Source organism: Gavia stellata, unplaced genomic scaffold, assembly GCF_030936135.1.
Source record: "Gavia stellata isolate bGavSte3 unplaced genomic scaffold, bGavSte3.hap2 HAP2_SCAFFOLD_72, whole genome shotgun sequence".
In the NCBI taxonomy this organism is placed as follows: domain Eukaryota; kingdom Metazoa; phylum Chordata; class Aves; order Gaviiformes; family Gaviidae; genus Gavia; species Gavia stellata.
In genome coordinates, this window is record NW_026776494.1 from 73,543 (window position 1) to 86,109 (window position 12,567).

The window sequence follows — 12,567 nt, forward strand, 5'->3', positions numbered from 1 at the left end:
TGTTGAGGCAGGGGCGCCTGAGTCGCCACAGCGAGCGGTTGGGCCTGGAAGTGCTGTGTGCGAGAGAGGGAGTGGGTCTGAGCCGGGGCTGCAGAGGCCTCTCCCCGTTGCCTGACGCCCGCCTGGGCTGCGAGGAGGAGCTCGACCTCAGGGGGTGCTGCTTTCCCCGACCCCCTCAGTGGGCCCTTCCTCAAGCCGCCAGCACAGAGGTCGTGACACGGTCTGCCGTGGTAGACACCATCGCAAAGCAGGCACCGCCTGGCCCCGACCATGTCGTGCGTCCATTATAAGTTCTCCTCCCAGCTGAACTATGCCACGGTCACCTTCAACGGCCTCCACATCTCCCTGTGCGACCTCAAGCGCCAGATCATGGGCCGCGAGAAGCTGAAGGCGGCCAACTGCGACCTGCAGATCACCAACGCCCAGAGCAAAGAAGGTGCGTGCGGGCAGCCGGGGGGGGAGTCAGCCTGGGGCCCATCCCATCGGCGTGCGGGGGGACCAGGAGGGCAAGCGGCGCCGGGGCTGAAGCGGGATGGGAAGCGGTAATGCGATTCGGCCACGATCGGTAGCTGTGACTTGTGTTGGGGGCCTCACAGAGCTGTTCTTTTGTAGTTGCTCTTCCGACAGCTACCTTCAGATCTGTGTTTTAGACACGGAGCTAGGCGTAGAAGGAGACGTGGTTGACGTGCGACATGTAGTGCTTACCAAAGTTTTGGTTTCCTGGAATTCCTCTAGGTAAAATGATAAGGAAATGTGGGAGGATATCTTATAAAAACAGAGTAAGCTGAAAGTGATGCTATTGAACATCATTGTATCATCCATTTCTAACTGTGATTTTTTTTTCGTGGTACTACATGCTAACCACATCAGGGCAATACTGAGGTTTTATGGCAGAACATTTACGGTGAATATACGTAAGAAATGTTCTTAGAGCAGTCATAAATTCTTTTAAATCTAATAAATGGTGCTTCTTTCTCAGAGGTGATAATGGTTTTGGTATGACATTTCAGTTTGGTAATCTGCCATCTTGGTAAGTTTAAATGTGATTAAAGACTCTGGGTTGTGACTTTTCAGAAATAAAAAGACTTATAAAGTGTTTTCAGTCCTTAAAGTTCTTTTTTTTTTTTTTCCTGTGGTTCTCTGACACTTTTACAACAGCCTTTCTTTGAAATGTGGACTAGTGGTTTTTTTCCTCTTCCTCTTTGATGTATTAAAACTTAAACAGAAAAATATGTACGCTGCGGTAACTGTAACTTCAGCCCTGGCCTTTCAAGTGATTGGACTTAAAGCTCGCTGTGTATCTACAGGTATTGAAACTATTTCAGGAGAATGTCTGCGAAGAGACTTAAGGGCACGATGTTAGGGGTCTTAGGGATGCCATTGCATTGCATGACATGCGTAGGCAGAGAGACATTTCACAAGGCTTGAATTTTTCTAGTAGTATTGAAGAAAATGGTCAAGACCTTTTGAACAGTGTTTAATTTGCTTTAAGGGCTTTGCTGCAGCAAAGGGTCTCTGAATTTTTTCATCAGTTGCTAACGTACCTCCAGCTTCACAAATGCTAGCAGGCTGAATGGCCGACTGGCTGACGTCAGTCCTGTAGTAGTTGGGTCTGTGTCAAACAGAGCCTTAAAACCAGAATGCTGGATGGTAATAAACTTTGAAGGAGCCCAATTATTATCACTAGAGGAATTTTGAAATAGGCCAAGCACGTGGGTTCTGTTATAGCAGGTGAGGAACAGAACGCAACATTTCAGAAGAAAAATTTATGCTCGTAAATATGTTCCCCCACAAAGTGTTACTCTAATATCCATAATAGCCATTTTACAAAGTGTGTTGCTTTGTTTTCATATGTAATCCAAAGACAGTGAAGACAAAGTATCTGCTTCACTAGGTTCTGCTAAATGTGGCGTTGCCTGAAGGCGAAGTTCAAGCAGGAGTATCTTTCCTGCTTTAAAGAGCATCACTCTTGTTTAACAGCGACAAGATCCTCCTCTAGGCAGGTTGTGTTGCACTTTGACCTTTGTAAAATGAGCATAAAATCTTACGCTTGCTATATTAGAGACACAGGTGCTTACTGAAGCAAGGGGTAAGGGTGTTTTCCTTGTGAAAACGCAAAAATCCCCCAGGGGTTTTCAGAGCTAAAGCTGGAGAATACATTTCAGTGTCATCTATGTCTATGTCATATTTTTGGTTTAGATGGGTAACCATGAATTTCAGTTGTTATTAATCAGATGTAGATGCTTAAACTCACCTTCGGAAGATAAAGGAACAAACTAGGCCCGGATATTCTGCCTAAATGGGATGTTTGGAATTCTTACATGTGGTCATGAAGTATTGGGTTTTTATAACATAGTCTGTGACTGACTAAACGCTGATGTGATCTTGGAAAGAACCAAGTGGACCTTGAGTGAAGATGGCCTACTTGTTCAGATTTTTCTGAGTACTCCTCTAAACTTTTACAGTTCAGTAACTGTTACTTTTCATAATGGAAATCTAGTCATAGAAGCAATGCTAATACAAGCTAAAAGTAAACAGGATTTTAAGTATCAGTGGAAAAAAAATTTCTGATGGACTCTTTTTAAGATGCTGGGAAAGCAAAATGGATGGTTAGGACCCATTTTAAAAGGTGGGGGGGGGGGTGTGTCCTCTTCCACGCTTACTCTAGAGACACATTCTAGAAAGGCAGAATTCCCTTCAAAAAGCCTGTACTCAGGAATGAGGCATTTAAACTTGCCTCCTTTGAATTTGATCTGAATTTCTTGACCTGTTTTTTATACTAGATGTTCTCACAATATAGTGGAAGGACTGCAGACTCCAGAACTCAGGTCTCTTGAGTACTCTTTCCTGCCCTGTAACATTCTGACTCCAAGCACTTGGAGAATGTGCTATTCTGCTTATCAGGGAAAATACAAAAAAAATGCTAGAAACCCAAAAATGGGGCTCTGAACTGGTCTTCATCCAGTGGTTTGTGATCTGGACCAGAAAGAATCCTCTAGCCCTGCCAGTTTCGTTTCCATTTCAATGGAAAGCACTGAGCAGCTGAGAAGTGTGGTTGTTGATGGATTAAGCTCCAAGAAATAGGCAGCGATGGCAGGCTCTCTTCCTGTTCTGTCAGTCTGGAGCACTAGCAGTGTAGGTGTATCGGTTTTAGTCAACAGCCACAAAAGCGCTGGCGCAGAGTTTTCATGCTTTAGCTAAGTGCCTGTTTAGTTGCGGGGCAAGCTAGTCAGACTTTAGAGTCTGGTTTATGCAGGGGAGACTTTGCTGTGCTTTGGTTTTCTCCAAAGATCTATTGGTATTGTAGCCTAATGGAAGCAAAAGCAACTTAAGCTAGGTCAGGAAAGAACCTCGTGCATTAGCAGGCTCTCCTTTTGTGACCTTTGAGACTATTTTGCTGTTGGCGTTCAAACTATTGTAAAAAACTGGAAAAGATTTTGCTGCTTGTGTTTGATTATCAAACCTGAAGATTTCTTGAAATGTACCGTTAGTGTGTTGAGACGGTAACAGCGTGATGTTACGTATAAAGTTTTGCTTCTGTATCCCTAAAGGGATTCTCTGAAGTGCTATATAATTGCAGATTAATACACATTCTTAGGAACTGACTCCTGTTTTTTTCTGGTTTTATGTTGTTTTCAGAATACACCGATGATCGGGCCCTGATTCCTAAGAACTCCTCAGTAATCGTTAGAAGAATCCCTGCGGGAGGAGTTAAAGCTACCAGCAAAACCTGTGTTCTGTAAGTATCCATAAAGCACATTCAGATGGGCTCTTTCTTGTTAAAGCTGCTGTCAAGTTTTGTTGTCGTGGGGTAGATTTTAATGCATCTGTCCCAAAGTAGACTTACATTTTTGGGCCTGCTGGGACATGGGGTTTGAACTCCCACATTGGTAATCTGTGCAATGATTCTTTTGTGTTTCTTCTTGGGGTGGTTGTTCTGAGGGCCAAGTTGTAGACCCCATTTCCTCTCGGTGGAGAGATTCCTCATTCTGTGTGTTTGCTTTTATTGCTTTTATAGTAGAGGGAGATATGCATTGTAGTGTAAACTTCGAATTTGTTGCCATCTCAGAAGAGTCTGATTCTGAGTGTTTGACTATTTCTGGCATTTGGAGGAGCAGGGGGTAGGATATGGCAGGTTTTCTTTTGCCCCCAATCTGGGGGATTTGCATGCTAACTAGAGAGGAAAGACCAAGGTTGCCTGCTGATGAACCACGCAAACAAGAAGTGGCATTCATAAGTGATTCCTCTTAGTTTCCTAAAGACAATGCCCGTTTCAGGCAGAGAAAAAGAACAATATCCTAAAGTGTACTGCCTTTTGTGCGAGTACGATGAAGGAACAGTGAATCCTTTCCAAACCTGAAACTGCGTAAGCAGTTTAGGACCTTCCCAAATGTTACTAGTTGTCTGTCTAAGCCTGCTTTTCCCCTAAGCAGATATCTCTGCTCCAGGGTTTAATTCTGTGTTCCTAAGATTTACGGAGGACAGAGAATGGGGTATATTGATTGCAATTACAGCTATGCAAATGCAATCGTGACTGCAGGATTATGGCTGTCATTTCTGTATTCATACAGTCCAGTTCTGTATCAGCTACATTAGCATTGTTTGAATGGTCATGTTTTGCAGCCGCCTTAAAGATATGCGTCTCCACCACAATGAGTAGCTGTTACTAGCTTGTGGTTTTGCCACGTTTTTGTAACGTGGGTTCTCAAGAAATAAAGTAGACTGATGAGTTACAGTGTGTCTGGAAGAAACAGTACAGCAGCATCCTGGTGTCCACGAAGCATTTGCAAGCAAAAACCCCTGAAGTTATGTGGCTCTGCACGTAAACTCTGGGCATATTAGTGCCATGGTTGTTGCACTGCTTTCAGGCACTCGCTAGTAATTCCGGACGCCACAGCGTGGTGCTTATAAACACGGCCTTGTTTGGGGGATTAATTGAAATACGTATGCTTAGTGCTGCCTCGTCAGTGCATCCTCTGTTTCTGGTTGGATGGCGCCCTCTCTTGCTATTGTAATGCTGCCCTAAAATGAGAGGATAGGTGCTGCTAGCATCAAAGGTCAAATAAATAGCTGGATGTGGGGATAAGGGAAGATTGGCACCGCTGTTCTAACATTGAAAATTAACCAGGCAGATCAGCTTTCTATTCCTTCAGCTGGAAGCATTGCAGAAACAGCTGGTAGAGTGGTTAGTGTTTGGGAATGATGAATGTGTGCTGAAATGGTGGAGAGGCCTTCAAAGTGCATTACTCCCCTTGTAGTATGTTCTTCAGGTTCAGTGGATGAAGAAACCCATGTGTGGCCATCTAAAGTATTTCCTCATGCTTCCTCGTCTTCAGGAGGTACGTGGCTGTAGCTGCGAGCCTGGTGCTGTTGTAGTAGTGGCAGGAAGCATGAGCCTTTCTATTTGTGCCTCAGTTCCACAGCAGCCTCGGAATTGCCTCTGCTCATGGGACAATTTGGATGATGTCTGAATTGTTTGTTAACTACATCAGTGGTTGAATGTCTGATTCATGATGAGCAGCCTGCAGATACAGATCAATGAGTATGTGGAATCTCAGCAGGTTTTCAAACACAATAAATATTTCCTAAGATATTGTAGCATGTTCAAGATTATCTTAAAGCAAATTCTGGCAATTAAGACCTTTTTTTTTTTTTTCCCCCCACAGGGCTCCTAAATCGCACAAAATCCTAGGAGCTGCTTTCAGGTGACATTTCTACTACTATTCTTAGTTAACATAGCATATGTAACACATGTAGTATTTTGGCCTTTTCATGGCTAAGTATGGTCAATGTCTGAACACAGTGCTTGGGCTTCCACAAAGAAACACTGTTCTAAAGACTATGCTGCTGACATTGTTGTTATTTCTTTGTCAGAGGACTGATTTTTTACCCTTAAGTAAACTTGCACTTCAAAGGGTCTCGACTATCCCTGTTCTTTCTTAGAAACTGAAGTGCTCTCTCTGGTGCCTATTTGTAAGACTAGGGGCATACAGCTTGGCTAAAGTTACCTTCAGATGTTGATGCTTGATTATTTAAGAACACAAAGCTGTACTACAGACTTCATATGTTAGATACTTAATGCAGCAGAGACAAAATATCCGAGGACTTCCTCTTGTACTGTTGTGTTCTAGATCTGTAAGTCTTAGAGGAATTTGTGACAAAGTAGAAATGGGATTTTGGGTGGTTTTATTAGTGGCACTGAGTGTTATCAAAAGAGAGAAGAGTTTATGTATATGAATAAATTTCCATATTCACTAGACTATGAGAAGATAATATTTCTGATGTGGTTTTACAACGTGCTTTCACTGCTCGATGTTGGGTACAAGTGCTTTATTTGAAGTTCTGATCACCTTTATTTCTTCTTCTAGAAGTCGAACTGCGCCAGCGAGCGGAACACCAAAAGCAGTATGTAAAAACACAATCTCAGGCTTTTTCCTACACACTGCACTTCACTCTAAACAATGTAGCCTTGTATTAATTTTCCAAACATTAGCTTAATATATTTTCCAGTAAATATGTTGTAAATAGCATGTCCTTGATTCAACATAGTAAAAACTGAGTCATGCCATCATTTGCACAGTTCTCATGGGAATCTTGGTATTTGTGCCTAGTAATGCATTGTATTTCATACTGACTATGCCAGAATATTTCCTGTGTGACTGTGTGTTGTACAGATAATGTATGATGGTTTTTAGAACGTGTTAGAACATGGCGCCATGTTCTGCAGCTGTCTGTCTACTGCTAGCACTCTGGATGTTTGTATCGGGTGTTGTGTGCTTTTTCTTTCTCGAAATACAAATTGTTTGGAGTGTATTTTTTGCCATTTTCACAGCCTATCACTTAGCTGTTGTTTTTAAATACCTTTTTTGCCTAATGGTTCTTGAAAGTGTTATCAAAAACAGCTGAGAAACCATTCTTGTTAAACTTGGTACTCTTTCTTAATTTTGACTTGGGGCTTCAAACAAATACCAAAACCAACATATCCCGTACGTTGTGAGGACAGTTCTGTGCAGCTAAATGATTCCTTTTCAGGTCCGTAAATACTTGGGTATTTGTTCCAAAAACTGTATAATTGAAATGATATTGTTTGGGCCCCTCTGAGTACGTAAATGCCTTTAATAGATGGCGGTGAATTTAAATAGCATTGCTACACGAAGTGATATTGTCAAGTTCTGCATTTGATCACTTCATCTGACTAATCAGTTTAGTTTAATAGTTTGCCTGCAAACGAAAGCATCTAAAACCCAGTGTACAAATTTTGGCACAAGGTTAGAGCCTGGTGCATTAGTGGGTGTAATCCCTGTCATTTCTCTTAACTTCTGCCTGCAGTCCATTTTTGGATCTGGGTGACTTCAGGGTTGGATGCTGCTTTAATTTCCCAAAGGTTAAGCCCTTCTTTAGTATAGCACCATTCTGAATGTACATTTGGAAAAGGGGCAGCATTTTTCTTCAGGTTTGAAAACACTGTCATTCTGCTGCTAAATATAAATAAGTAATAGAAGGAAATACTTGACTGGTAGTGGTCTAGATCTTGATTTGCCACTTGGCTCGAATACGATGTGTAACTTTGCATTTCAAAATATTCCATATACTGTAAAAATTTCCATGTGGTGTTTTTAATGCCTCTCCTTGTGAGTTTGAGTTAGTTTAACTGGCCCAGTGACCCTAGTAGTCAATGTAATGCATTTATATAAACCACGTTTATAGTATTTGATCTAATTCTGATGGGTTTTTCTTTCCTGAAAACAGTTATTTTTCTCTTTGTATCCTTGCATGTGTATAAACACAACTCACGTGTTCAGAAAAAAAACATTCTTTTAGCCTCGTGTGTTCCCTGGCATGTCTGCATTACATTTCTAAGTAGCATCTTACCATAAGCTAACATAGATGTCTCAAAAAACAAAAAAAGAAAAGTAAAAACCCTGAGGTGGGAGGGAAGACTAGTTAGAACTAATTAAAGCAAATGAAATTCGAGGCAAAATCATTCCCTTCTTCTTTACTCTGACTGTTCCTGGTTTGGGTTGTGGGTAGCCACAGGGTGGGTGGAAGCCTTGCATCTCTCCTTACAAGCCCTCTCTCTCTCTCTCCCTCCCTGTCAAAGCACAGCAGCCTCAGGTGCTTCTAGTGCTGGAGACACACTGAGCTTTATTCTTAAAGCTAGCTCAGGTCTTGGTCTAAAGGGTGGGGGGTTTCTATTGTTTGGTTGGGTTTGTTAATACATGTATTTCTGTATGTATTTCAAAGCAGAACCTGGATCTTAGTGTGGTGGGAATAAATCACTGGAAAGCTTGGCAATTGTTGTTGAACAGTAAAGCAGCAAAGTGAAAATGAGTTAACATTTTTTTAAAAAGGATGCACAATAGCTTATACTTTGACTCTTCATTGTCTTGCTCTTATGTTAGCTGGCAACCTAGACTTCCACATTTGTGCTGCTGTCCTACTGTTAACTACAGCCAAAGCGAGAAAGGGGATCCTTTTTGGTTTAGGATTACAAGTTCAGTAACTGCAAGGAGCTCTAGTTGGTGTTTGTCCTTAGAGGCTGCAGAAATGCAGAGAGTTGTGCCCATTGATTTAGCACTGTCAAGCACAGCTGGGATCCTTCCTGGCTGAATTTTTAGTTTAGCCAAGCTATCAGATTTTAGAAAACCACTGTAATTTAAATGTGGCACTCCAGCAGTGAGAATAGCCTTTTCCTCCTATTTTGCCTCCCCTTTCCCACTTGCTTTGTGTTCGTTGCTGTTTAGTCTTCTGTTTGAAATGGGAGTTAATACATTGACTGTCGAGTCTGGGGTTTTACGTTTGTTTGTTGGTTGGGGTTTTTTTTCCCAATTCTTCTGCAGTATTATCTTGGGGTTGTATACAAGTTTCATGGAGATGTTGTTTCAACGTGACTGACTGGAGGGACTGGCAGGATATAATTCCATGGAAATTTAAAGGAAAAAACAAAAGACCCACGAATGTTGGATCACTGGAAGATGGTTGTTGCGCAAACGTTCTAAATAGCACATTAATTATCTATTGGCTGCTTTTGGTAACTGTTCAGTAGAAAGGAGTGCTATCACCTCCTCGAAGAAACGAGACTGTTGCCTGCAGGCCAGAGCATAACTACTTCCTGAAAAAATACAAGAACTCACTATTAGTTTATTAACTGTTATGCTTCAGTTACTGGTCAATACCAGACTCTTTAATGCAAGACTCCAATCGAGAGGTTTCCTAATTACTCGTTGGGTTCTGAAAAACCACAGAATGATAGTGGCTGTGCCTGCCAGGAGAAAACATAGGCCTGTCTTTCCCACACGTAAAAAAGAGTGGCATACGGTGCATGAAGCTTCAAAGTACTTGATCAGGCTTCCTTTTTAACAGAACTGGGTGCAAAATGTTCTGAAAAGAAGGAAAGGTGGATCTTCTGGTAACACTTGCAATGGTCTCTTTTCCCAGATCGGAGTGCTCCTCTCCAAAGGCACATTTTCCTTCTCAAATAAACTTAAATATGTTTTTCAATCCTTTTAAGCAGAAAATTGACAGATTCCTTACCCCTTCGACTTTTAAGGACTTGTGAGCATTTGACAAGGGTCCCTCTCTGAGATACCACAGAGCAATAAATTGATCTCAGGCGGGTTTGGTTATTTTAGTTTCTTCTCACTAACCACACAGGCACTCTTAAGCTGTCATGGGTTTGGACTTTGTTTTGAACAAGTACAAATTACACTAGGTTGGAAATGCCTCTTTCAGGGACACTCAGAGGATACAGTGCAGACTTTCAGGCTACAGTAGAGGTTAACTATTGCTCTGTTTTGACTGTAGAACTTGAATCTGTGTTTATTTTTTTGTGAACAGATTGATGACCCTTCTGCACCTCTTTCGCTGGCCCAGCTTATTAAGGTACATACATATTCTCTTCAAACAACATTTGCTTCGTACTTTTAGACCTTATACTGTGATCTAGAGCTGGATAACCTTTGTAATGTGAGCAAAGCTTGAATTTAATTTTCAATAATTTAAAGTATTTATTTTAACTGTAAAATGTCTGTATGTTCTGCTACTATCCCGTAAAGAGTAGTTGCCAGTTTGGGAAGATAGAAGGGGAGTACCTTTCCAGGCTCAATGTAACGTTGCAGTATTACTCATCTTCAAGACACAAAGAAGCAGCACTTCAGAAGCTGTTTACTGTTTTTCATACGTTTCACTAATTTTGTGTTGGAAACTAACAGGATTTTCACAGAAGAATTTAATTCGCTGTAAGTTATGGACATTTCAGGGGGGTTTGCAAGAGCCAAAATAGAAGCGTTTCCGGAACGTGGACAATTGCATGGCTGTTTTTGGATTTCTAGTCCTTACAGACTGTAGATCCATTCTTTGAATGCTGCACAATTTCTTAAATTGTAGTATATAGAGTGTGGACAACACAATCTAATTTGCTTGATCGCAGACTGTGTAAATTGCATAAATGTACCTAATTGTTTAGAGGAACATACCCAGGTGCATGTGTGGCATATTAGCAGATGTGAGCTTCTGAAACTGCTGTAATGCCATGTTTTGCTACGGAACTGCTTGTATTTTTTGCTCAACAATGGGTAACTTTGTCTGGGAAAGCACTAGTGATCGTGCTTTGTGAAAAGGCACAGTGCTAGCCAATGAAATGCCTAGTCTTTAGAGTTACAAAGATGAGAGAAGGCAGGGCCTAATGCAGAGGAGCTAGTTCTTTCATCTGAAAAGTGAGGCAGGGGTTCATTTCCAAGAAAGAGAAATCTCTTCCCTCTGGTAACTTCTTCCCACTCTCAGTGCAGAAATTAAATTGTGTACATTTGGAAAAAAAAAAATCCAAAAAAATTAGTTTGGAAGGTAACCTCCAAAAGAAAGCGGTCTCCATTAGTGCTGTCCCTAAACGTGTCCTTGGTTCTGTAAACTCATGTGAAGTTTTACTCTGAAATGTGAAAACCTGTCCAAGTGGAGTACACATTTCAGCTTTTGAGAAAATTCAAGTATTTCAGAAAAATGCAGGAACATAACCTAAAGCAGCTCAAAACTATGACTTCCTCTAACCTCTTTAGTGCAGTCTGGCTTAGCGTGGAGGCAATGCGTTGTAAGAAGTTTTCTGTTTTATTCTTACTGTGTATTAAATGCCATATTGGAGATTTGGTCTATTCCTAGGAATGTTTTGTGGGGTTTGGATGTGTTTTGTAAGCCATTTGGGTTCAAAGAAATAGTCAAGTATCTGTAAAGTTTTCTCTATATGTTAATGGAGATGATTTCATAGATGTCGACCTGGATTATGTTACTATTGAGAAAACACTGTGTCTGTGAAACTCCCATTTAATAAAACGTGGAAACTAGCTGGTTGCATGCCTAGAAAAACAAAAACATGAGAGGTTGATCTGAATGCTAGGTGCTTGAAGGTCCACATCATTTACAGTCACTCCCTTAGACCCTGCTTGTGCCTGGACCAGTGTGTAATAAAAAGGTTTGAACAAATACTACTGAAGAACAATCAGCTGGCTTCATTAAGTTGAAGTTCTAGTTCTGCATAAGGTTTAGATTACAATTTGTATGTTAAAAGGCCACAGTCATCTGGAAAAAAGTGCAGGTTTTGCTTACTGTAGTTAACTCACTTTCCATGAAGAAGTTAGGAGGCGGGGGGGGCATGCAGTTGTGACTGCCTGCTGCACATGATGGTCAAATTTCTACTGGAAAGCATCTTTTGTCCTGCTGAGGGATTATAAAAAGCTGGATTCCTTTTAAGGCGTCTGTGTCTGAAGCTGCCTTTCAGTAAGCAGAAACAACTCCCCCGACTCTTGTGTGTCCTTTAGTGCTGCAAAATGTAAATAATGATACTTGCATACATCTTTCTCAATTAAATGTCCAGTGGACATCTTCCCCTGCAAATAGTCTGGAGCTTAAAAATCAGTTTAAACATCGGGGATAGTCTCATTTTTTCTACACATCGCCTCAGTCCACTTGGCAGAAAATGGGATTGCTTACAGAGGTCTTTACATAAGGTCCAAACAGAGCCTAAGCTTTTGAGTGCCCAAGAGTGCTCTTTTCAAGTAGGTTAAGAGGCACATAAACAGCACGGAATGGCATCAGGACTCCCCAGAACGTCTTCAGGGCAACTATATTTTATATAAGCAGCTGTTTTCATGCAACCTCAGCTAGCGTTGTGCTGCTGTTTACAGGACTGGGTGAGTGGTGGTGTCTTTAGCTGGGTGGGCTTAAATGTGTTTCTAATGTGTGTGTCCAATAATTACCTCTTCGACAGACCGCCGATCTGGCTGAAGCCAATGCTTCTGAAGAAGAGAAAATAAAAGCTATGATGATGCAGTCTTGCTGTGCGTATGATCCAATCAAGTAAGTGTTGATAATGTCAAATCTGTCCTTTGAAGCTGATGGAAAAATTGTAGAGATGTTTGTTTCAACACGAGAGACACACGCATACCTTGTTCTTTTTTTCCCCAAAACCTTTTAGTTACATGAAGAAACCCTTGGCTCCACCTCCACCATCATATACTTGCTTTCGTTGCGGAAAACCGGGCCACTATAGGAAGAACTGCCCAACAACTGGGGTAAGAT

At 41.5% G+C, this 12,567-nt stretch overlaps 1 protein-coding gene across 1 annotated transcript; it reads left to right on the plus strand.

The window, feature by feature from the left end:
- Positions 1-270: 270 nt before the first annotated feature.
- LOC132321039 (E3 ubiquitin-protein ligase RBBP6-like) lies at positions 271-12,349 on the plus strand. The gene is made up of 5 exons (XM_059834646.1): positions 271-436; positions 3,640-3,739; positions 6,369-6,405; positions 9,838-9,882; positions 12,257-12,349. Exons 1-5 carry the CDS (start codon positions 271-273, stop codon positions 12,347-12,349), a joined length of 441 nt encoding a protein of 146 aa, XP_059690629.1.
- Positions 12,350-12,567: the final 218 nt, after the last annotated feature.